At 43.5% G+C, this 25,656-nt stretch overlaps 1 protein-coding gene and 1 long non-coding RNA gene across 15 annotated transcripts in view; one reads left to right on the top strand and one right to left on the bottom strand.

Moving 5' to 3' along the window:
* slco2a1 (solute carrier organic anion transporter family, member 2A1) overlaps positions 1-25,656 on the bottom strand; it is a 123,469-nt gene that overhangs the window by 27,736 nt on the left and 70,077 nt on the right. For 10 of the 12 annotated variants that reach the window (XM_069896518.1, XM_069896526.1, XM_069896524.1 and 7 more), the window contains 4 exons: positions 24,024-24,102; positions 18,064-18,228; positions 13,520-13,721; positions 6,233-6,389 (listed from right to left, as the gene is read on the bottom strand). In XM_069896518.1, the coding sequence (XP_069752619.1) occupies positions 6,233-6,389; positions 13,520-13,721; positions 18,064-18,228; positions 24,024-24,102 (603 nt within the window). The remainder of the gene's footprint in view (positions 1-6,232; positions 6,390-13,519; positions 13,722-18,063; positions 18,229-24,023; positions 24,103-25,656) is intronic. The other 2 variants (XM_069896523.1, XM_069896520.1) reach the window with 2 other exon arrangements.
* Positions 1-25,656, top strand: part of LOC138742294 (uncharacterized) — a 76,311-nt gene that overhangs the window by 43,952 nt on the left and 6,703 nt on the right. For 2 of the 3 annotated variants that reach the window (XR_011344037.1, XR_011344038.1), the window contains exon 3: positions 11,318-11,678. The exons of the other annotated variant lie outside the window; for it this stretch is intronic. This is a non-coding gene — a long non-coding RNA (uncharacterized lncRNA). Of the gene's footprint in view, positions 1-11,317; positions 11,679-25,656 lie in introns of those variants that run through there. 3 annotated transcript variants of the gene reach the window in all.

The raw sequence follows: 25,656 nt of genomic DNA, 5'->3' as shown, positions 1-25,656 counted from the left end.
TTATACACCCATGACTGTGTGGCCAGGCACAATTCCAATGCTATCTATTATCCGATGAAGGGCTCAGATCTGAAACACTGACTGTCTTTTGCTTCCCATGGATGCTGTGTGACCTGCTGAGTTTCCCCAGTACTTTTGTATTCTGCAATGTTTTCCCAGGTTATGGTGATCTAAAATAAAAGGATATCAATTGAAGGGGAGAGATTGAGAAGATGTGTCCTCAAACAGAGGGAAGTAGGTTCATGGAACCAACTGAAAGTGGGAAAGATGAGAACAATAGAGGAGAGACCAGAAAGCAGGTGGAGCTGCATTGAAATTGGCTCTTTGTGAGGCCCATAGCCAATAAAAGGAGTAGTGTAGTGGAGCTCATTGGTTACTGAACCAGCCAATTAACAGCTGCCTATCACATTGTGAGAGTGAAATGTTGAGTGGCTGGAAGGGGTACTGCAGGTCAGAGGGTCAGGTTCATTGTTGCTTTACAGTGTTCAGTTCATAGGTGGCAGAGAGTGAGAGAGAGAAGGTGGGGAAGAGAAAGAGAGGGTAAGGGACAATGAATGATAGAGTGGGTAGGATTAAGAGGGCACCATAGAGGGTAAGGGAACAGGAGCATGAGAGTGTAGGAGAGAGAGAGACAGTGGGGAGAGCATGAGGGAGATAATAAGGCAGCGGGCCAGGGAGAGGCAAGAGAGAGGAAAAGAGAAAGAGAGGGTGGGGAGAGGGGGGGGGGGGGGGGAGAGATACAAAAGTGATAATCTAATTTTCTTTCTGGAGATTCATTGGTTCTTTTTTTACATGATCAAATCCAATTCCAGCCATTGAAACTCTTGTCACATAATTACACCCAAACTTTCCTACAATCTTTTATGTTTTAGAAGGTGGGAGGAAATCAGAGAGTACCTGAGGAAAACCCACACAGACATGGGGAGAACATTCAAAATCCTTATGGTAGGGCACTGGGAGTGTTCTGCGTGTGGATTAGATATCTAATTCCTTGAAAGTGGACTCACAATGGGTAGGGTTGTAAAGAGAGCTTCATAAATCTAAGTATTGTGTAGAGGAGTTGGAATGTTCTGCTGAAATTGTACAAGATGATAGTGAAGCTAAATTTGGAGTATGGTGTGCAGTCTTGGTCACCCAGCTACAGGAATTATATCAACAATATTGAAATAATATAGAAGATTTACAAGGATGTTGCTACAACCTGAAGAGCCGAGATGGTGTAAAGCAGTGGTTCTTTCCACTCACATACCACTTTAAGTAATCCCTTTGCCATCAGTGCTCTGTGATTAGTAAGGGATTGCTTAAGGTGAGATGTGAGTGGAAGGGAAGGTTGAGGATCATTGCTCTAGACTCATTTGTGACTGAAATATTTTGCTTGAGAAAAATTTTAATTGTCCCATTTCCTTTGGAGTTATGAAACCGCACTCATAACGAGTCAATTAGTTACGGTTAAAACAGTGGTTTACAAACTTTTTCTTTCCACCTACATACAATCGTAAATAATCTCTTAATAATCACAGAGCACCTATGGCATAAGTGGTATGTGAGTGGAAAAAAAAAGGTTGAGAACCACTGCTGTACTGGGAAAGATTGAATGGATGAGAACTCTATTCCCTGGAGATTTAGAGAATGTTAAGTTAAATTTATTGTCATCTGGTTGTATAAGTACAACCCAATGAAACAGTGTTTTCCTGTCCTCGGTGGAAAGCGTGCAGACACACAACCAGACATAGCACACATACAGACAAATAATACATATGCAGGACAAGCATTTTATCTAAAGAATAAATAAATTTTGTTTTGTACAAATGAGAGTCTCAGATGATTAATGTGAGCAGTCCCTTTGGTTGTTCAGCGTTCTCACTGCCCATGGAAAGAAGCTGGTGGTGCTAGCTCTGATACTCCTGTATCTCTTCCCTGATGGAAGCATCTGAGAGATGCTGAGTGCATGGTGGAAGGGGTCCTCAATGATTTTGCATGTCCTCTTCAGACAATTATCCCACTAGATCACATCGATTGGGGTAGGGGGGAGGGGGAGAGAGACTCTCTGCCAATTTTATGGCCCTGTGGATTAACCTTCAATCCATTTCTCTGCAGCAACCATACCACACTGTGATGCAGTTGGCCAGGATGCTCTTGACAGAGCTCCTATAGAAGGTTGACATAATGGTGGCTGGTAACCTTGCCTGCTTCAGTCTTCTGACGGGTGCAGTCACTATTGTGCCTTCCTGACAAATGAGGAGATGAGTCTCCACAAAAGGTCATTAGTTAAGTGAAATCCAAGGTACTTAGTACTGTCCACTCTTTCTACTACAGAGTTGTTGATGTGTAGTGGAGGGTGGTCATTCCTGGTCCTGAAGTCCAGGATCACCTCCTTTGTCTTGATTATGTAGAGACTTGGGTTGTTAACTCTCGCACCATTTCACGAGATTTTCCATCTATTCTCCGTAGTACAACTCATCATTGTATCATTGTTGCTGATGAGGCCAACTATTTTTGTGTCATCTGTAAATATTGTGTCATCTCAATATTCTGCTACCTACCCGGACCAACTGTGGTCTTTCCATTAGGAAGTCCAGGATCTAGTTACAGAGACTGATCTCGAGTCCCAGTGAGGACAGCTTCTCCACCAGCCTCTGGGGAATGATCGTATTAAATGCCGAGCTTAAGTCAATGAACAGCAACCTGGCATATGAGGCATAATTCTCCAGGTGGGCCAGGACAGAGTGAAGCGACAAGGCTATAGCATCATCTGTGGAATAGTTTCTTCTATAGGCAAATTGAAATGTATCCAGTGTCCCTGGCAGATGTTCTTTGATGCGTTCCATCACCAGACACTCAAAACCTTTCATAATGATGGAGATCAGTGCTACAGGGTGGTAGTCATTGAGGCCTGTTGTCACCCTCTTGGCAGCAGGAATAGTGGAACATGCCAACAAGACCTTGCAGACAAAATTAGCCAAGCTTACTAAACAAACTAAAGGCACTTGGTTTTCTCTGCTGCCAACAGCTTTGTACCAGCTACTAGACATGGCTTGACATCCGCTGAGATCATTTATGGCCATCCACTATGCACACCATTTTCCCATCATCCCGGTGATGACGGTGGTTGTCTTGAATCATGTGGAATGATGGACTGCTGCAATGAAGTATTAATAATTTCCGTGATAACCTCCGTCAATTAGTCTGCGCAGTCCTTCAGTACCCCACTAGGTATGTTTTCTAGTCCCCCGCCTTGTGCGGATTCACCTGGATAGGCTTCTCCTCACCTCGGCTACAGCTATTCATCGGGGGACATGGAGCTTTCTTTCGCATCATCCTGTTCTTCTTATCAAACTGTACATTAAAGGTGTTCAGTCTATCCAGAAGGGAGGTGCCATTGTCCTTAATTCACAAGGTTGACTTGTAATCCATAATAGTCTTGATCCCTTGCCACATGAGCCTCGTGTCACCGGTATCACACAGCTGTTTATGGATCTTCTGTACATACCCCTGTTTTGCCTTCTGGATTTCATAGGAGTGTGTAGCCCTGGCTGATCTTAATGCCATCCTGTCTCCTGTCCTCAATGCAGCATCACTGGCTCTGAGAAGGGCCCGGACCTCCGCATCCAACCATGGTTTCTGGTTAGCCCTGGTTGCAAAGCATTTGATCTCGGTGACCTCCTCAATGTACTTCCTAGTGTAACCTTTCACTGAGGTCGTGTATTCCTTTATGCTTACGTGACCGCTGTAGGTGGCTGTCTCCCTGAAAGAGCTCCAGTCCATGGTCTCAAAGTGGTCACGTAGTGCTGCTTTTTCCCCACCCTATGGCCATGCCCTGATCTTCCTACAAACTGACCTAGTTTGCTTTGCCAGGAGTCTGTACGCCAGGGTTAGCAGGACAGATATGTGATCCGAGTAACCAAGGTGGGGGGCGGGGTACAGCCTTGTACACACTAAGGACATTGGTGCACACCCAATCCAGGATGTTCTCTTCTCTGGTGGCGAAGGTCACATGCTGATGAAACCATGGTAAGACTGTTTTCAGGTTGAAGTCGCCAGCAACAATCTCGGCATCATCAAGGAAGTCTGGGCTTTGCAGATGGCAGCATTAAGCTCCTTCACGGCTTCACCCTCATTAGGTGAAGGTAGGATGTGGACGGCAGCAATCAGCGTGGCCAAGAATTCCCTGGGCAGATAGAAGGGAATTTCACCAAGAGGTACTCTATCTCTGCTATGCAGAAGGTCTTCACAACAGAGACATTGGTGCATCAAGTTCTAGTTGATGAGAATGTAGTCCCCTTCCTCGAGTCTTGCCAGAAGCAGCAGCATCTCCGTCTGCCCTGAAGGAGGCAAGGCCATCCAACTGGATCACTGTGTCTGGAATGGAGGCCTGGAGCCACGTTTCTGTAATCACTAGAGCACAGCAGCCCTGCAGTTCCCTCTGGTTCAGATGCAGCCTCGTGTAATCCATTTTCTTCTCTAGCACTCTTTCATTTGAGAGTAAGATCGTCAAGAGCGTAAGTCTGAAGAGGTTAACTCTCAGTCTAACCCTGATGCTGGCCCATTTCTACACGTGCCTTCTCAGGGCGACTTAATAAATATAACCAAAATTATGAGGGATATAGAGAGTACCCACACTCCCGTTCGGCTCAGAATCATGGGTCCTCTACCGGCATCACCTACGGCTCCTAGAACGCTTCCACCAGCGTTGTCTCTGCTCCATCCTCAACATTCATTGGAGCGACTTCATCCCTAACATCGAAGTACTCGAGATGGCAGAGACCGACAGCATCGAATCCACGCTGCTGAAGATCCAATTGCGCTGGGTAGGTCACGTCTCCAGAATGGAGGACCATCGCCTTCCCAAGATCGTGTTATATGGCGAGCTCTCCACTGGCCACCGTGACAGAGGTGCACCAAAGAAGAGGTACAAGGACTGCCTAAAGAAATCTCTTGGTGCTGCCACACTGACCACCACCAGTGTGCTGATATCGCCTCAAACCGTGCATCTTGGCGCCTCACAGTTCAGCGGGCAGCAACCTCCTTTGAAGAAGACCGCAGAGCCCACCTCACTGACAAAAGACAAAGGAGGAAAAACCCAACACCCAACTCCAACCCACCAATTTTCCCTTGCAACCGCTGCAACCATGTCTGCCTGTCCCGCATTGGACTTGTCAGCCACAAACGAGCCTGCAGCAGACGTGGACATTACCCCTCCATAAATCTTCGTCCGCGAAGCCAAGCCAAGAGAGAGAGAAAATGGAAACAGGCATTTTCCATTGAGGTTGGGTGAGACAATATGAGAGCAGCCCATAAACCCACCCCCCCCCCCACCCTCCCCCCAGGAGTCTGCTTTAAGTTTATGGCACCCTTCTCTATGATGCAGTCAAGTTTTGGTTCCTTCCATACTTCTTTCCTACTGAGTACATAACAAATATTTATTTTACTGCGATGAAAAGAAAACCAGGCTTTTACTGAAAAGTACTGTGACCACCCCCGACTCCCAAGTAAGGGCCAAAGAGCCACTGTTGAGAATGGCTGAACTAGAGGGCATGGGTAAGGGTGAAAGGTGAAATATTTAATGAAAACATTAGGGGGAATTTAACTCATAGGTCAGAGAGAGTGTGGAATGAGCTGCCAGCAATATGTAAGTTCCATTTCAGCATGTAAGAGAAGATTGGATAGGTACATGGATGGGAGGGGCATGGAGGGCTATTATCTGGGAGCAGGTCAATGGGACTTGACAGAATAAATAGTTTGCCATGGACTACACAGGCCAAAGAGCCTGCTTCTGTGCTGTAGAGTTCCATGGTTCTACCTCTATGCTCCCCAAGATACACCTATCCTGACCTCGGATTATTGCTCCTTTATTTTTCCTGGACTTGAGATTCTGGAACATCTTATCCAACATCAAACAAATAGACACAGCCTCAAATAATCTACCAATCCCGTACATTTTTGGAATGTAGGAGAAAACTACAGCACTAGAGGAAACCCAGGCAGGTCACAGTGAGAACATACAAACTCCTTACAGACAGCAATGGATTTGAATCAGAGTTGCTGGTGCTGTAATAGTGTCACGTTTGTCGCTATGCTAATCGTACCACGCATAATGCCTAACATGCCTTAAAAAGACCCAGAACCTTGGGTAGTTTCTACAGGTGGATACAACAGTACTTATTCCTCCCCACTATGTTGGAAAGGGTGGCAAAGAACAAGGAAACAAAGTGGAGGAATATCCAGTTCTCACCAAAATCCTTCTGGTGGTGTAGTTGAAAACGGAATGACTGCAGCCAGCTCGGCACGGTGAGATGTATTCAACACCATCAACTCCACACACTGGGTTATAGGCAGAATCAGAGCAGGAACAATTAGCGTTGCAGTCGGTCTCCAGGCTGAATGAAGACCTGCCGAGTTCCAGAATTTACAATGAGGGTCAGACCAAACAGTTTAGTCATAATTTACTTCAAAGAAAAATTGTCTTTATTTAAAACATTTCATCTCAGTATAGGTCCTTTAGCCCACAATGTTGGGCCAACCTATGGAAATCTACTTCCCAACAATCTGCTTTTTCCTTCCCTCACTCCCATAACCTTTAATTTTCTCACATCCTGTTATACCAGTCTTCACCACCACCCCCCCCCCCCCAACCCCCCAACAGTGTATTCCAGGCACTAAACATTCTCAGAGTAAAAAAAACCTGCCTCTTCTAAACTTTCCTTCACTCACCTTAAACAGATTGTGATGATATGCTGCGGTACATCACTCGGCCAACAGGTGGCTTAGAGACACGGCACATGGCCTAATGACATCCGACCATCAGGTCGGCCCAGAGGGCCCATGGTATAAAGCCGAGGTCCCAACCATCTGCTTTCTCCTTCTCCCCTGGATCACACTGTGAGCACAACTAGCAGCCAACTAGATATTTATGTGAGTGGAATAAAGCTGTGTTGCCCCAAACAGTATTGTGCCTGTGTTTTCCTTTGGTGCAGCCTGCCACACAGATGTCCTCTAGAATTTGCTGTAATGCCCGTGGGAAAAGTGTGCTGGCTGTCCACCCTATCTAGACCCACTCAAAATCTTGTACACCTCTATTAATTCACCTCTCCATCCTTCGTTACTCCAAAAAACCCTAGTTCTCTCAACCTTGCTTCAAAAATATAAAGTCTCCAATCCTGCTAACATCCTGGCAGCAAGATTGGTGTAGCAGTTAGTGCAATGCCTCTATGGTACCAGCAATTGGTATTGGGGTTCAAATCTCCCGCTGTCTGTAAAGAGTTTGTATGTTTTCCCTGTGTCTGTGTGGGTTTTCTCCAGGGGTTCCGGTTTCCTCCCACCCTTCAAAACATACCGGGGGTGGAGGTTAATTGGGTGTAAATTGAGCGGCACGGACTCATGGGCCAAAATGCTTATTTCTAAATTTTTTAAAATCTCCTCTGCACCCTCTCCAAAGCATCTACATCATTCCTGCATAATGAAGCAACCCGAACTGAACACAATACTTCCAGAGTTTTAGAGAGCTGCAAACACAGAAATATATGATGCAGATACAAATGCCATCACTTTTCAGATACATTTCTAACAACAGTAAGGTAATGAATCAGAAATTGACTTGAAGTGAAACTGCCACTGCTTGTTAGTCCCTGGATGCAAAGAGGAAATGCTGGAGGTTGAAGTGCTCTAGAGTTCAACTGTTCCTGAACCTGGTGGCGCAATTCTTGTGGCACCTATACATCTTTTCTGATGGCAGCAACAAGAACAGAGTGTGTGCTGGGTAGTGTGGATCCTCAATGATTGCTCAATGGTGGGGAGAGTTTTGCCTGTGATGTACTGGGGAGTTTGGTGCCACCATACCAGGCCGTAATGCAGCTGGTCAGCACATTTTCCAATGACATGCTGTTTTCCAAGGTTTCCAATTACATACTGAACTTCCTCAAACCCTTGAGGAAGTAGAGGCGGTGACGAACTTTCTTCACAATGACATTAATGTGTTGGTTCCAGGAAAAGTCCTTTGCAATAGTCATTCCAGGAATTTAAATTTGCTCCATCACTGATGCCCAATGATCATTATATCATACACTTTTGGTTTTCCCTTCCTAAGTTTACAAGCTGCTTCTTGGTTTTTGTGACATTGAGTGAGAGGTTGTTGTTATCATTCAGCCAAGTTTCCAATCTCCCTTCTATATGCTGACTCATTGCCCATTTTCATGTAGCCCACAACTGCAGTATCTTCAGCAAATTTGTAAATGGTGTTCTTGTTGTACCTGTTAATTTGGCTGCACCCCACCCTGTGACTGTACCCATGTTTCCTCCCTCTTAACCCTATATAAAGGTTCCAAAACCATAACCCCTCGCTAGAAAGCCTGGGTCACAGCACAGGATGACCTTTAGGTTTATGTAAATAAAACCTTATAGTTCCATAACTCTAGACTTTCAAGTTATTGATAACACATCAGTTCCGAACCACGCTGTCGTAAATGTAAAGTGAGTAGAGAGGGATGCTCTACTTGTGCTTCCCTTTCTTTTATTAGCAACAGTTAATTATCCAATCTCTCACTAAGCACTTATTTTACTGATATTTTTTTAAAAGGCTTTTAATAAATGGGTTAAAAATTCTGACATTCTTCCCTTTAAATGCATCTAGAATTTGACATGACTTTATACAAGTGCTATGTTCCTCATTAATCCAGGGAAAACAAACTCATAACTCAAGTCCTCTAATCCAGGAAATATCCTGGTGAATCTCTACATTACATCATATCTGCCTGCCTACCTGCCTGCACGCACCACTCCCAATGCAGTGGAACCTTTGTTACGGTGCCTCTTCCATCTGATCTATCTGTGTTAGCACTTTAGCCACTGTGGACATGAAGTTCAATGCTCCTCTGTTCATTAACATCCCTTGAGTGCCCTACCACTTAAATTAGTATTTTAAATTTAGACATACAGCACAGTAACAGGCTGCATCACCCAATTACACTACAACTCCCGGTATGTTTTGGACAGTGGGAGGAAACTGGAGCCCCTGGCGAAAACCCAGGAGAGAATGTACAAACTCCTTATAGACAGCGTGGGATTCAAACCCTGGTCCTGATCACTGGCGCTATAAGAGCGCTGTATAAATTGTTATGCCAACCTTGCTGCCCCAAAACTCACTGTAACCCTATTTTCACCACAAAATGCATCATCTCAACACTTGTCGGGATGAAATGTCAATTGTCAATGCTCTTTCCAACTTTCCATCTGATCAGTATCTGCAGCCTTATGCAACCTTCCTTGCAAGCCTTACCACTAACAATTTTCAAGTTGTCAGCATTCCAGATGTTACATGTGGCAAGCAAATTTCCCTTCAGTGTCCCACTGGTCACAGACTTCCAAACAGAAAATCAACCTTCTTCCACTATCTTAAGTGTCCTATAACCAAGCCAATTTCGGATCCATGGAATTTGGGATGCTGACTACCACTCTATCCAAAACCATGCCTGAAAACTCTGAGATGTAGGTCATCATCAGCTCTTTGAGATTTGTAGCATTTTTTTTCACCAAATCAATTTCTTTTATTTCATCATTGCCACTGGACATATTTCTCCATTATCTTTGGAGATTTTTCATGTCTTTTTTTCCATATGGATGAACAGAAAGTCTTGTCTAATTAGACTACTATTTCCTTTTTCTCCACTCCAACTATTACAATTGTGATGTTCCCCCCATTTTCCCATTCATTTTATTGTGTCGGACTGTCCCTTCAAGAGAACAGATTTCACAACCTGCCTAGAATTTGAAGTGTCCATCAAACTGAGCTGGCAGGCTGAAGACATCACTTCTGAAAATGGATACATTTGAAGAGAAGCAAGGCAGTGTCTCGAAAACCCAGGTGCAGAGACCACGTGACCAACTGAATACACAGGAGTGGCTGGAGATTATTTTAAAGGAAGCAGTACAAGAGAGAAGCAACTCTTCGACCTCCTTTGTGGGAATGAAAAATCCTCATTGAGTGGTCATAGCAACATTGCCAGATTTCTTCCTTTTGCATACTGAGGGTTTTTTAAGTTTGCAGAAGAAAAACTGCACTCTACTTCAACTGACCCATGCAAAGGGTTCTAATTCAGGGTCAGTACCAGCCAATGGGGGCATTACCCCCACCCAAACAAAGTGCTGTGCCCCTCCCATATGGTCATAGCCATCCATGGCCATCAGGCCCACCCTCACTCCCTTCCACATCAATAGCATCTAGGGTAACGCATGCTAGTGAATCTAGCCCTGGCCACGTCATTAGCATGTGCCAAACGTCAGTAGCATCTAGTGACGCTTAACACAAGTAGAGGATTGCCCTCATGTCCCATGTCAGATGGGTGGATGGTATGAAGGTCAGATAGATCCTCGCCAGCACCCCCCCAATTGAACAAGCCCCCCTCTAACACGCTAATGTCCGCCACCCCAACAGACGTTCTGGCGCTAACCCTTTCTAATTGCCACTTATCTAGAAAGTACATTTCACTGAATCACCTCAACCAGGGTGTCATGAGTAATCAACATTCTGCTACCCCTGGTCTCTTTCACCCACTTCAGGAACTGCTAACTTCATCCAAGGCTTGCATGCCTCAACCATTTAAAGCCTGCATGTCACATCAATCTCAAGCCCATGTATCATTACCGAATTCCTGAACTTGGAACTACCTTCCCAGAATTGAGGCTTGAGTTGTAGTGGCTTGGGGTATTCACACCAATATATTTGCACATAGTTAAAGTTTAAGTTAAATGATAGTATATAAATTTAGTTAAGTTTAGTTAAGTTTGTTAAATTAGAGTAGGTGTTATATAATTGTTAATTAATAATTAAAGATATTATTTTAAATATAACACCGTCTGGGCGAATCTTTATCACTGCTGTCATGTACATAACACATTACAATCACAGTACTTGCAGACATTTCCTGTATAACTTTATTTGCAAGGAGCCCACATTTCCCCTTGCTATCTATGTACTGACCATCAGTTAATTTTCAACAAGCCATCTCTCATATTTTCTTTTCCCTTTCTTTACCAATTTCTTGCTCATCACTTGTTGAATTTTACAACACTCCCAATCCACAGGCTTACTGCTTTGTCTAACAACTTTACAAGCATTGTATTGAACAAGCATTATCATTTGCATGTCTACTTGTTGCTGGGACATGGCCTTCTCTATGAGAAAGCATTATTCAGATTCAAGCACATTTCCATCAGATTTGAAACATGTCAACCATAGTGCAGGCATGTGAATTTTCCGTGTTTCCACAGATTTCTGCACTTTTAAAATCCATTTGCCACATTTTTGAATGATTTCTGCATTCAGGAGCTTGGATTGAGGCCTATCAGTCTTCTCACTGCTACCTTCAAGCAGAAGTGCAGCGGACCTTGGGCTCCCAGCAACAGCGGGAACTTCAGGCTCCCAGCAGGAGCAGGGCCTCAGTGGGGAGGTGACGGTGATCGGCTGTGGCCAGCATTTTTTTTGAAAGTCAAGAACAAGATAGAATAGCAGTGAAGTGACCATTGTAACCAGGAACAAGGTGGAATAAAGCAGAGAATACACCATGAAGGTACAAACATTGTAAGAACAAACATTTTCAAAGTCAGTAAAAATAATGAAAATGTTATTAGATAACAGTGACATACATTATTTTGTAATGTCTGTTTTTACTTGGAACTGCAATAAAAGGAGGCTTGAAACTGGTAATTTTGTGTGTAAATTATCAAAAATTTTCCAAATGCTGCCCCCCAGACCCCCAGCAAGGGGCAAGGGCTCAGCTCCTTTCCTCATTCACAAGCCTGAGAGTGGGAAGAGTGCTCACTTCTCACTGGTGCAGTGGAAGTGAGGACCTCTCCTCCCTACTTTGTTCTATATTTCCCCCTTCCTATTCTGGAGTGATAAACCAGCCAAGGCAGTATCAGATGCCTTGTCACCACGGCAAATAATGCATGGTTATTGGCCTTCAACGATACCAAGACTATTGTCACCACCATCTACAGCTCTGGAGGTCAGACTAAAACGGGTGGCCAAACCGCGGATGGGAAGCCACATGAGGCTCTTTGGCGTGTAATATGCGACTCATGGAAATATGTGCTTCTGAAGCCACCCCAGGACACTCCAAATCCCTGCAGTCACATCAGGGGTTTCCATGATAGTCACAACCTGAGCTGCGTTGACAAGAAGAGGAAATGGGCACTGGAAGATCAGACCCTGCAGTGGAATGCAGTAAGCAGCGCACACCAGAGTCAGGTTCTACTAGCTCAGGCCAGGCCACACCACAGCAGAGCACACTGACATGGGGTGTACAGTACAAGGGTTGGGCAAAGTTGAGGTTAGAGGTTGGGAAGCCTCTGGAGAGCTTGAATGAGAAATGGCCTGTCCCAGAGGCAGGGTGTCTGTCCAGGCACTCTGGCAGGGGGTAAGCAAGATGACAGATAGGGAGGAGAGGATGAAAGGGGTTTCCAATGAGGACTTCATCCAGGTGCCAACCAGGAGCTGGCAGCACCAGTGAAGGTCCTGTCAGGGGCACAGGTAAGCCCTAGCCCCATCGGATGGAGAGTCAACTCCAGGCAGCATAGAGCTTAGACAGCTTCATACCCCATACTCCCAGAAGTTGCTCCCCCATCCCGTTGGTGACTGGGAAGAGGGGAGCCAAGGGTGTGACAGAGCTGTGGGCCCCCTGGCCTCGCCCTGCTGTAGGAGGTGACTTTACGTCAGGTATCCTCCCACATCGTGTGCTCGGCTGTGGACACTGCAATGGTGCAAGTATCTTCAGAGACCAGTAGCAGCAGCGTTCCCAAAACAGGAGCTGGAGAGTTGTCCATCCGGCTGTCGACCTGCTCCAAAATTCAGTGAGATCACAGCTGATCTGGCTGTGGACCCAGCTCCGCCTTTCACCCTTAACCCTCAATTCCCCTACGATGCAAAAATCTAGCTTATTGTATCTTAAATATATTTAATGAGGCAGCCTCTAGATTTCCACAGAACTTTGAAAATATATGGTACATTTATGTGTACATTTTGATTATTGAAATTAATACAAATTAGCAGTTTAAAAACTACATAAATGAATAAATATTATTACATATGTGTATTTAATATTTATATAAATTTTTTTGTAACAAAGTGTGCAAGTAAGAGTAAAAACGTGTATGTAATATTTTTCAAGCATCTGAAGTTTATCATATGTGGCTCTTGTGTTAAGCAACTTTGGCCACCTCTGCTCTAAAAAGGTGAGCTATTAATGGTGATCATTAATACTAGTCTAAAGATGGGAAAACTAAGTTTGCCTGTATCAACTTAAAAATGTAATCCTCAAGGTCGGATCCAACTGAGGGCACAAACATACTTAGATATTGGTGTGTGGGGGGGTGGGGTGCGCACATGCGCATGTGTGTGGCATATTTGTATCTGTGCATGATGGGTAAGTTGGGTGTGGGTGCATGTGTGTGTATATATGTGCATGTGTGTGTGAGACCAAGAGAGTGTGTGTATGTGAGTTCCTTTGCCATACACACAATTGATTACCTGTTCACATCTGGATTGAAATTGATTCCAGCAATTTTCTGAGTCGAGCATCCCATGAAGAAGAGAGGAACTGTCAAAGAGACACTGATGAAGAGGACACAGCCCGCGTACCAGGGAATTTTCACCAGGGCCAAGCTGGAGTGTTTCATGTAGATGCCACCCAACAGCATCCCGATAGCAGCAGCTGGCAGGGTGATCGACCCTGGGGACAAGAAAACAAGAGCCTCAGTCCAAGCTCCAGAAACAGGTGTAATTCACAGATGGGACTTACTGGAGCATGAGACTCTTGGGGAAAGCACCTGAAGTGTGTTGGGAAACCAAATCCATGAAGTGGCTGGATGATGGTGGCAGAGGGTTATGGTGAAAGAGAGATCTCCTTATTGAAAGTCTGTATCATTTGGTGCACACAGTTGTTTGTTATTTGTAATGTATACACATGATTTGGAAGAGAATGTTGGGGATGTGATGAGTAGATTTGCACATGATAAAGCGGGGGAAGGTTTAAACTAGTTTGGCAGTGGGTTGGGGAACAGAGTGTGAGAGCAGTGTGAAGGGAGCATGGCCACCTAGATAGGAATAATAATGATAACAAAGGTAGGATGGAGATTAGGGTAAAAGGTAGAGAAGAGAATATAGGTGAGGGTCATTCTCTGAAATGCATATATTTTAATGCAAGAAGCATAGTGAACAAGGTAGATGAGCTTAGAGCATGGACAGATTCTCGGGGTCATGATATTGTGGCAATTAGTGAGACCTGGCTACAGGAGGGGCAGGACTGGCAACTTAATATTCCAGGATATATTTGTTTTAGATGTGATAGATCAGGGGGGTAAAAAAAGGGGGAGGAGTTACTCTGCTTGTTAAGGAGGACATTACTGCCGTAAGGTGGCAGGATCATCCAGTGAGGCTGTTTGGGTGGAACTGAGGGGTGAAGGAGGCATGAGGGTGCTAATAGGGGTGTATTACAGACCATCAAATGGGCCAAGAAAATTAGAGGAACAAATTTGTAGGGAGATAACGTATATGTGTGAGAATCATAAGGTAGTGATCATGGGAGATTTTAACTTCCCTTACATTGATTGGGATACCCATACAGTTAGAGGGATGGATGGGCTAGAGTTCGTTAAATGTGTTCAAGATTGTTTTCTAAATGAATTAGTAGAAGAACTGACTCGAGACTGTGTAATACTGGATCTCCTGTTAGGGAACGAGCTAGGTCAGGTATTGGACATTAACGTTGGAGAACAAATTGGGTCTAGTGATCATAACTCTATTAGTTTTGGGGTAGTTTTAGGGAAGAGCAAGGAGGGGCCTAAAGTTGAGGTTCTGGATTGGAGAAGAGCAAATTTCGAAGGAATAAGAAGGGATTTGGGAAGAATTGAGTGGGACAGGATATTTTCAGGTAAGGATGTAAATGAAAAATGGAGGATTTCAAAAAAGAAATTTTGAGGGTACAGAGTAGATATGTCCCAGTAAGGATCAAAGGAAAGGCTGGAAGTCATAGGGAGGCTTGGTTTTCGAGGAATATTGGAAATTTGGTTAGGAGAAAAAGGGAGGTGTACAAGAGGTATAAAGAGCAGGGAACTGAGAATTTGAAGGAGGACTATAAGGAGTGTAGAAGGAATCTTAAGAAAGAAATTTGAAAGGCCAAAAAAAGGCACAAAGAGGCTTTGGCAGACAGAGTAAAAATAAATCCAAAGGGTTTCTATAGGTACATTAAAAGTAAAAGATTAGTGAGGGATAAAATTGAACCCCTTGTAGATAGCGAGGGTAGGCTGAGTGAGAAGTCAGAGGAAATGGGGGAAATTTTGAATGATTTCTTTGCCTCAGTATTCACTTGGGAAAAAAATATTGAACCAGTTAAAGTAAAGAAAAATAGTGGGGAGGTCATGAAGCATATAAGGATAACTGAGGAGGTAGTGATGGCTGTGTTGAAAAAGATAAAGGTGGATAAATCTCCGGGACCAGACAAAATATTCCCAAGGACTCTCAGGGAGGCTTGTGGACAGATAGTGGGGCCATTAAGGATGTCACTGGCCATGGGGGTAGTGCCAAAGGATTGGAGGGTGGCACATGTGGTTCCGCTGTTTAAGAAAGGGTCCAAATGTAAACCTGGGAATTATAGGCCCGTGAGTCTGACATCTGTGGTGGGCAAGTTGTTCTGAGGGATGGTATTTACAAATATTTGGAGGTACAGGGATTAATAGAGAGTAATCAGCATGGTTTTGTCAGGGGTAGATCATGCTTGACAAAGCTGATTGAGTTTTTCGAGGGGCTGACAAAAAAGGTTGATGAAGGGAAAGCTGTGGATGTTGTCTGTTTAGACTTTAGTAAAGCTTTTGACAAAGTTCCCCACAGGAGGTTAGGAAAAAAGGTGGAGGCATTAGGTATAAATAAGGAGGTAGTGAAATGGATTCAGCAATGGTTGGATGGGAGGTGTCAGAGAGTAGTGGTAGAAAATTGTTTGTCCAATTAGAGGCCGGTGACTAGTGGAGTTCCTCAGGGATCGGTTCTGGGTCCACTACTGTTTGTTAAATATATTAACGATCTGGAAGTAGGGGTGGAGAATTGGATAAGCAAGTTTGCGGATGATACAAAGATTGGTGGTGTTGTGGACAGTGAGGAAGATTACCTTAGATTAAAAGGTGATTTAGGAAGGCTGGAGGTGTGGGCTGAGAAATGGCTGATGGAATTTAATACAGATAAGTGTGAGGTGTTACATTTTGGAAAGGCAAATCTAAATAGGTCATATGCATTAAATGGTAGGCTATTGAGATGTGCAGAGCAACAAAGGGATTTAGGAGTTGTGGTAAATAGTACCCTCAGGGCTGATACTCAGGTAGATGGTGTGGTGAAGAAGGCATTTGGAATGTTGGCCTTCATAAATCGGAGTATTGAATTCAAGAGTAGGGAGGTTATGATGAAATTGTACAAGGCATTGGTGAGGCCAAATTTGGAGTACTGTGAACAGTTTGGTCACCAAATTATAGGAAGGATATAAACAAAATAGAGAGAGTGCAGAGAAGGTTCACGAGAATGTTGACAGGATTTCAAGGTTTGAGTTACAGGGAAAGGTTGTGCAGACTAAGGCTTTTTTCTCTGGAGCTTAGAAGATTGAGGGGGGACTTGATAGAGGTGTTTAAGATTTTAAAAGGGACAGACAGAGTAAATGTGGATAGGCTTTTTCAATTAAGAGTGGGGGAGATTCAAACTAGAGGGCATGGTTTAAGAGTGAAGGGGGAAAATAATAAGGGGAACATGAGGGGAAATTTCTTTATGCAAAGGGTGGTAGGGATGTGGAATGAGCTTCCGGCAGACGTGGTTGAGGCAGGATCATTGGTTACATTTAAGGAAAGACTGATAGTTACATGCAGAGGAGAGGACTGGAGGGGTATGGACCGGGTGCTGGTCAGTGGGACAAGGAGGGTGGGGATTTGTTACAGCATGGACTAGTAGGGCCAAACTGGCCTGTTCTGTGCTGTAAGTGGTTATATGGTTATATGGGCAGGCTTGCTCTCTGTGCAGAAACCCATCCTGTCCAAACTGGAGGAACACCACCAAATATTCCGTCTTAGCAGACTCCAACCAGATAACATCAATATCGACCTCCGATTTTTCTCTAACCCCCCTCCCTCACATTCCCTCAACCCTTTACCACTGGTCTGGGTAAGTTCAACAGAAGAACACATCAAGAACCAGGAGCTATGGTGCCACTTCTGGATTGTGTCTGGTCTGGATAGGTTCACAACAAGAGCCAGGATCGCAGAGATTCAATGTAGGATACAAAGAACGCGTGAGCAAATAAGCCACTCCTTATAGCAGAGAGCAGTTGTGATGGGAAAATCACCAGTGAAAATTGACTCACCAGGAATTTCAAGAAGAAATGGTAAAGGAAAAAAAAATACAGGGGGTTTGGAAAAGAATGGGGAAATAGGATCAACTGGCAAAATACAAGAAGCTTGAAGTGAGTGCTTTCCTTTTATGCCCCAACAATGCTGTCTAAATAAAAGGTTTTGCAATGAAGCAATGATTTAGGCAAATATTTGAAACAAAGTGACCTTAGTTTAGTGTCATAGAGCCATTCATTTTGGAAAAAGACTATTTGGCCCAACTTCCCATGCTGACCAAAATGCCCCACTCACACGATTCCCATGTGCCTGCATTTAGCCCTTATCCCTCTAAAACTATCCTATCCATGTATCTGTCTAATTTTGTTCTGAAACTTTAAAAACATTGAAATCACAGATCACTAAGGGAAACTAGTGTGGCAGGAGCATCCAGCTGAAGTGTTGAATAGGGGCTCGATTTTGATATTTAAGATAAATTTGGATTGGTACATGGATGGGAGGGATATGGTGGGTTGCAGGTCAATGGGACTAGGCAATGTAAAATGGGTTGAAGGGCCTGTTTCTGTCCTGTAGTACTATGGGCCATTTTGTCTTGAGTCGGCTCTGCCATGCAATGTTCACAGGAGATCACCGGCCCCTGACCACACTCCCACCCTTTCCACAAAACATAAAACCATGAACCAAGATGCTACTCACCAATGAGCAGATTTGCAAAGGATGTCGTGACAGAGAACTGGGACTCCAGGAATTTATTGAAGTATGTGGAGAGGCCAGCGAGGACTGACGAAAAGCAGCACTCAGCCAGAACGACAAGGATGAACATTGGGTTAAGCAGCATCTTCACAAGCATTTTGGGAAAAACTGTGACAAATATCAGAACCACATTCTGTAAGTGAAAAAAAATCAAACCCAGGACCGATCAGGTCCAATAAAAATCAGATCAGATGCAGCAAGAATCAGAACAGAACAAAAATGAACTGAGAGTGTTCAGAAGTAATTGAAGATTTGCAAAATATCACACATTCAAACAGTTTTCTCAAATCAAAGTAACAAAATGGGAAATTCACAATACGGAACCCAGCAGAGAATTCACAACCCCTGCAGAATTTCCTAACATCTTAACAACTGATTTGTCTTTTTATATCTATTGGCTGCCCAACTTTTGTATTTATTAGCCAGATATTTATTCCAGATATTTTTCATGAAGCACCTGTTCGGCTGCAGCAAGTCAGAATGTTGGTGAATATGAACATAGTTTGTGACAATATACTCATGATCATTATCTTAGATTTTCTTGCAACAGAAGAAGGCTATTTAACTCATCAAGGTCACAGAGCTTTACGACAGTGACCTTCAACCCAATTCATCCACCTCGATCAAGTTATCCAAAAGTTCCTGCATTTCCTACCTTTCCTATCTAAGTTCACATCTGGATTGGAATTTTAAATATCTTAATTGTACCAATCTGTGCACCTTGTTCCACAGACCCACCACCCTCTGTGGAAATGTTTTTTTCCCCTCACATCCCATTAAATCTCTCCACTCTCACCTCAAACCTCCAACTCCATATTTGAACACTCCTACACTGGGGGAAAGAATATGATTTTTTTACCTCATCTCTGCCCCTCATGATTTTATGTGGTTCTACCAGCCACCCCACACTTCAGGGAAACAAGTTCCAGCTGTGCAGCCTCTCCTAGTAACTCAATCCTAGGAACATCCTGCTAAGTCTTTTCTGCCCTCTTATCCAGCTTAATGACATTCTTCAGATAACCAGCCATCAGGAACCACACATAATTGTCATGTACAACCATAATACATCGTTATTGCCCTGTACTCAGGACAACGACCTCCCTAGGGTGATCCCACTGATTGTGTAATCAGGTTTTACTTACCAAAATGCAACACCTCATGGTTTCAGAGTTAACCTCCATTTGCCATTCCTTGGCCCACTTCTCCAGCTGATCTACATCCTGTTGTAACCTTCCTGACTAATCACTTTACCAGTACTTGCAGTGTCATCCACAAACATACCAATCATAAGCACTACATTGTCACCCAAGTCATTAATATAGATGACAATCGGCATGGCTGTAGCATTGATCTCTGTGCTACACCTCTGGTTACAGTCCCCAGTCAGAGCAACAACACTCCACCACCTCCCTCTGATTCTTACCACCTTAATTGGGAGCTCACCATGGATCCCATGCGATCTAACCTTCTAAATGAGCCTACCTTGTCATGGCTTTGCTGAACTCCATGCAGACATCCATCATCCTGCCCTCATTAACCTTCTTGGTCAGGAGAAGAGAGTTTGATGTTGAGAGAATTTGTGAATTCAGTCATACAGAAAGGGGAGACAGATGTAAGATTCAGGATGCTACAATCAGACAGGGCCCTGGAGGAATATAAAGAGTGCAGAAAAGAGCTCAAGCAGGGCATTAGGAAGGCCAAAAGGGCTGTGAGAAGACATTGTTGTGCAGGTTGAGGGAAAATCCCAAGACATTTTAAACGCGCTAAAAAGGCATGGTAAGGATCAAGAGGATACAGCCATTCAAGGATAAAGGAGGGTATTTACATAGTCAGAGGAAGTGGGCAAGGTATTAAATGAGTAGTTTGCCCTAGTGTTTACAGAGAAGAATATGGCATAATGCATTGAATGCTCATGGATTGGGCATTTTGATACCAAGAAAGAGATGGTGTTAGATCTTCTGGAGAGAATTAAGGTGGATACTTCTCATTTTATTGAAAGAGGCAAGTTAAGAGATTACTGGGGACTTCAGAAAAATCTTTGCATCCTTACTAGTGATAGGAGAGATACCAAGAGGACTGGGGGATGGTGAATGTTGTACCTTTGTTCAAGAAGGGGGAGAAAGGTTAATCCAATAAGTTATAGACCAGTGAGCCTCACATCAGTTATCAGTAATAAATTTGCAGATGATACAAAGATTGGTGGAGTTACAGACACAAACCCATGCAGACTGCCCCAATCAGTCTTTTGTTTTTAACAATACAGTATTAAACCGAGGATAGCACTAGACAAATTAACAGAATGGTATAAACAAGGAGGCTTACAATTGCCAAACTTCAAAAATTATTATAGAGCCGCACAATTAAGGTACCTATCAGATTTTTATCAAACAAGGGAAAAACCAGACTGGACGAGACTAGAATTAGATAAAATAGGGGAAAAGATACCTGAACACATATTATATAAATGGGACGAAAAATTGGTACAACATAGAACTTCTCCAGTATTACACCATCTCCTCAATATATGGAAGAAGATTCATGTAGAAAGAAATAAAATAAATAACCAAATACCAAAACTAATATTGACGCAAAATAAGCTACTCCCTTTTACAATAGACAACCTTGCCTTTAGAAAATGGGAAAAAAAAGGGATTAAAAGAATAGAAAATTGTTTTTCAGGAAGTAGATTCTTATCCTTTGAACAAATGAGAGATAAGTACAATATAACGGGAGATACAGTGCTGGCATATTACCAACTGAGATCCTACTTGAAAGATAAATTAGGAAGCAACTTGAGTTTACCAGAGGGAAGTAACCTTGAATATGTGATTACAGATACAATGTTAATCAAAAGATTTATAAAAAATATGTATATTAAACTGCAAGAAAAGGAAAATGAGGAAACAAATGGTAAAACTAAACAAAAATGGGAACAAGATTTAAATATAAAGATAAAAAAGGAAACATGGGAGAAGTTATGCTCTGGAACGATGAGAAATACAATAAATACGAGGCTGCGTATGATACAATATAATTGGTTACACAGACTATACATTACACCGCAAAAGTTAAATAAATGGGACCCAACAGTATCTGATAGATGTTTTCGATGTAAAAAAGAAAGGGGAACAACAATTCATGCAATCTGGACATGTGAGAGAGTAGAAAAATTTTGGGATGATCTCAATCAGATATTAAATAAAATAACAGAAAACAATATACCAAAGAATCCAGAGATCTTTCTCCTAAGTAACATAAAAAATAAAGAATTTGGAATTGACTTGGAGGATGCACAAAAAAGATTTGTTAAGATAGCCCTAGCTGTAGCAAAAAAATGTATTATGTCAACCTGGAAATTGGAAGATAATTTGAAAATACAACAATGGTATATAGAAATGAATAAATGTATTCCATTAGAAAAAATAACATATAGTTTAAGAAATAATATTGAAATATTCGAACAAGTATGGGAGCCTTACATTAAATACAATAGCGAAAACCTACCGGGAACAAACATTACCTAAGTTGATGGAAGGAGAAGAGAAGAAAAGAATGGACTCAGTAGAATTTCTGGTGTATTTTTGTTGAATGACAACATTGTCTAACTGAATTAATGCAACCTAGATTGTATAACTAAAATGGATGAGAGGGGGGGGGGATGGGGGGGTGGCTTGGGAGGAGGGAGGGGGGAGGGAGAAAAAGTCACTGTAAATGTGTGGAAAAGAAAAAGTGTATATCATGGCTATTGTGATTTATGGTGTGAAAAATAAAAAATTTTAAAAAAAAAACAAAAAAAACAATACAGTATTAGATTGTTGTTGAACAGGTTTACATAGGTCGCCACAACATAGTGGACCGAAGGGCCTGGACTGTGCTGTAAAGTTCTGTGTTCTCATATTTAATTAAGACCACTACCCCAGTGCTACCTCATCTCTCTTACCTTCCTGCTTACATTTCCTAATTGCCTGATTCCCTTGAATACTTCATTCCCAATCAGCTCCACTCTGGATCCACGTCTCTGTAATGGCCACTAAATCATACCCTTTCTTCCGATTTGTGCCAAACGTTCACTAATCTTGTTCCAAATGTGACGGGCAATCAGATAAAGTGCCCTTATACTCATTGTCCTTTTAGAATCTTGTCATATTTTTGTCCTTTGCATTTGATTTTCCCGTACTCCAATTTTAGTCCACAATTCTCTTTTCTAACTTTTGCTTTGGTGTCTGCATTGCTTCCCTCTCACCTTTTGCCTGGATTCCCATGCAGAACATCTTGGCCCACATCCCCCAGAACCGGTTCCACTGCCCCAGAAATCTGAAGCCCTCCCTCTTGCACCACTGTTCATGCCACATATTCATCCTACCTATTCCTCCTCTGACCAGCACATGGCACTGATTGTAATTCTGAGATAATCCAATGTTTTAATTTATCCCCTGCATCCATAAATTCAGCTTGCAGGACTCACCCCACTTTTTCCCAACTGGCTGCTCACCTTCCTCTTTCAGAATAACCTGCAAGTGCTCCATGCCTTGCACCCGGGAGGCAGCACACCAGGTAGGATCTCCCTTTGTGGTCGCAGCAGCTCCTGTCTATTCCCCTTACCGTGGAATCCCCTGCCACTCTGTGTGGATCTGCCACTCTTTCTTCTGCCCCGAGCCACTCACGGTCCCAAGGTCTTGCCTTGCCCCAATGAACCATCTCTCCCAACAGCAGCCAAAGGAGGCACATAGTTAAAACACATGGAGGAACTCAGCAGGTCTCGCCAACGTCTATAGGAGGTAAAGGTATAATACCACCATTTTGGACCTGAGCATGTAGCTTGTCCTTGCTGACCTTTTTAAATAACGGTCCAACGTCAGGCCACCTCCAGCCTTCCAGCACTCCATCCAAGGCCAAAGGTGATGTGAATATCTCAGCAAGAGCCTCCAAAGTTCCTTCCCTAGCTTCCCACAAGATGCGAGGTCAACAAGCCCTCAAGATTTGCCCATTATAGTACACTCCAAGGCTGCCAACACTTCCTGTTTTGTGCTGCAGCTGTCTCAGGAAATTCCTGCTTCCCTTCCTCTCTCCATTGTAACTCAAATAAGAACTATTCATTGAGCTTTAACCCATCTCCTATGGCTCTGCACCAGAAATGACCACACTGGTCCTTAAGAGCACCTATTATCTTCCTGGTTATGCTTTGGCTCATAATCTACCTGAGGAATCTCAGGATCTCCTGAACCTTGTCAGCCATAGCTACCTCATGTCCTCTTTTTCTCCTTTTGAATGTCATCTTCTGTTTGACTCAGACACCTTTATGGATTCAATTGATCCCAGCTCCCTTTACCCCTATGCCCCCTTTTCCCTGAACCAGAGCCCCAATATCCATCATCAACAGTGGTTCCCCAATCCTGCCAGCCTCATCTTTCATTCTAGCAGGAACACACTCCCCTAAACTTTCATAGATTATTACAGTGCAGTACAGGTCCTTCAGCCCATGATGTTGTGGTGATTTTAACCCTTCCCTACTTCACAACGCACAACCCTATTTTTATAACACTCATGTGCCTAAGAGTTTTTTGAATGTCTCTATTGTGCCAGCCTCCACCACCACCCTGGCAACGCCTTCCAGGTACCCACCACTCTCTGTAGATATATATTAAAAAAATCAGAATTCTGAGAAGAAAACATATAGAGGAGAATGCAACTTAAAGTCAGGCAGACAGAGGTTTAACTACTCAAACCAGAAAATGATGACACAAATCCAAGCAGAGAATTCACAGCGAAGGTATCAGAAATCAGACAGGAGAACAGAGTGGACATTAAATTCGTGCAGTGGTTACATGCTGAGAATATTTGACACAGGACAGAAAATAAATTGTTTTTAAGTTTGCTGAAACCGCTTTAACTGGAAGGCTTACTCTTGACAAAGTCTTGGTTCGATATTTTTTCTTTCTTTTCTTCCATCTCACTCAGAATATCAGATTTACTGCCCAACTTCTGTAAAGCAATTCGATAAAACAGATTAATTGGCCAAAATCAGAACCACTGGCCTTGCATGTTATTCAGCAGCTCTCATCTTTCTCATTTGGCCTGAAAAGATATTTTTCAAATACTTTTCCATAAATTATTCAACTATGGTCTGGGCACAGTGTACCACACAGTGACCACATAGAGTGGTCTGGACACAGTGTACCACATGATTCGCATGTGGAGTGGTCTGGACACAGTGTACCACACAATGACCATGTGGAGTGGTCTGGGCACAGTGGACCACATGGTGACCACATGAAGTGGCCTGAACACAGTGTACAATATCATGACCAGCTGGAGTGTATCAGTGTATCACACCATGACCATGTGTAATTGACTGGACAGAGATAGGCAGGATAAACCAACTCAAATCAGCCATGGGGTACAGTGAACATATTCCTGTTTTAAGATTATACCAAAGCCCTCTTAATGCTGCAGGCTTAGGAGGCTGCTGGAGTAAGACAAATGCACGAGAATGGCGGGAAATGAGATCCCTGAGAGAGAGCTGGGAGAGAAGGTCGGGAGGGGGTTTGTGAAGAGGTCTGGAAAGTGAGAGAGGGCAGGAAGAGCAGGCGGGGAGAAGGAGCAAAGAGAGGTGCTTTGGAGAGAGGGTGGGCAGAGAGGATGGAGATCATTGTACAATGGACTTTTGTGAGCCATTTGACAAAGTCCCTTGTGGTGGGCACATGGGATCCCAAGGAACTTGGCAAATTGCCAATCACAACCCACTGTGCAACATCAATCAGGAACAAAGAAAGGGATTGACATTTTGGACCTCCCTGCTTCAGAGTCTAGACCCTGGACTGACTCCTAGTCCTCAATTTCCATCTGAACTCCCCACTTTAGAGTCCTAATACTCTTCCAGTCTATTCCACTACTCTGACCCTACTCCACACACCCTGACCTTCTAACCCTATTCCCCCACTTTCACCATGGATCCCCACCCTCCCACCCCTTCTTAACTCTTTTCCCTGAGCTCCCCATCTTCTCTGAGCCCCCTCCTCCATCACTTTCACTTTATAGCCCAATGGTGTGAACAAAATTTTCTCATTCCATGTAATGAGTCCATCTCACTTCTTCTGCACCCCATCAGCTGTATCCTTCCCACATTTTTGTCCCTCTCCTCCCACATCTACCTCATTTTGTCACTGGATTCTTTTGCTCTCTCAGCATCCCTATACACCATCCGTTCCACCTGGTCTCTCTTTATGCCCTCATTCTCACCTTCTCTATTCGTCAGGTTCCAACATTGGTAGCCTTTGTCTCTGATCTCCCATTCACTCCACCTTTATGTGACTCAGCTTCCACTACCTGATCCTTTGGTTTCTTTGACCTTCTCTCCCTTTGTCTGGCATCTGCCAATCATCTACCACTGTCCATCTTGCTTCATCTCTGCCTGGTTGGCCAATCCCAAGTTGTGCTCCTGCTTCACCCCTCCCACTCTGTCCTCGCCACACTGGCTCCTGTTCTAACTTTCCTCAGCCCTAATGAAGAGTTTTAGCTCAAAACGTTGACCATTCA

Source organism: Narcine bancroftii, chromosome 9 (genome assembly GCF_036971445.1).
Source record: "Narcine bancroftii isolate sNarBan1 chromosome 9, sNarBan1.hap1, whole genome shotgun sequence".
Classification (NCBI taxonomy): Eukaryota; Metazoa; Chordata; class Chondrichthyes; order Torpediniformes; family Narcinidae; genus Narcine; species Narcine bancroftii.
This window is presented reverse-complemented; position numbering and strand designations above follow the sequence as displayed.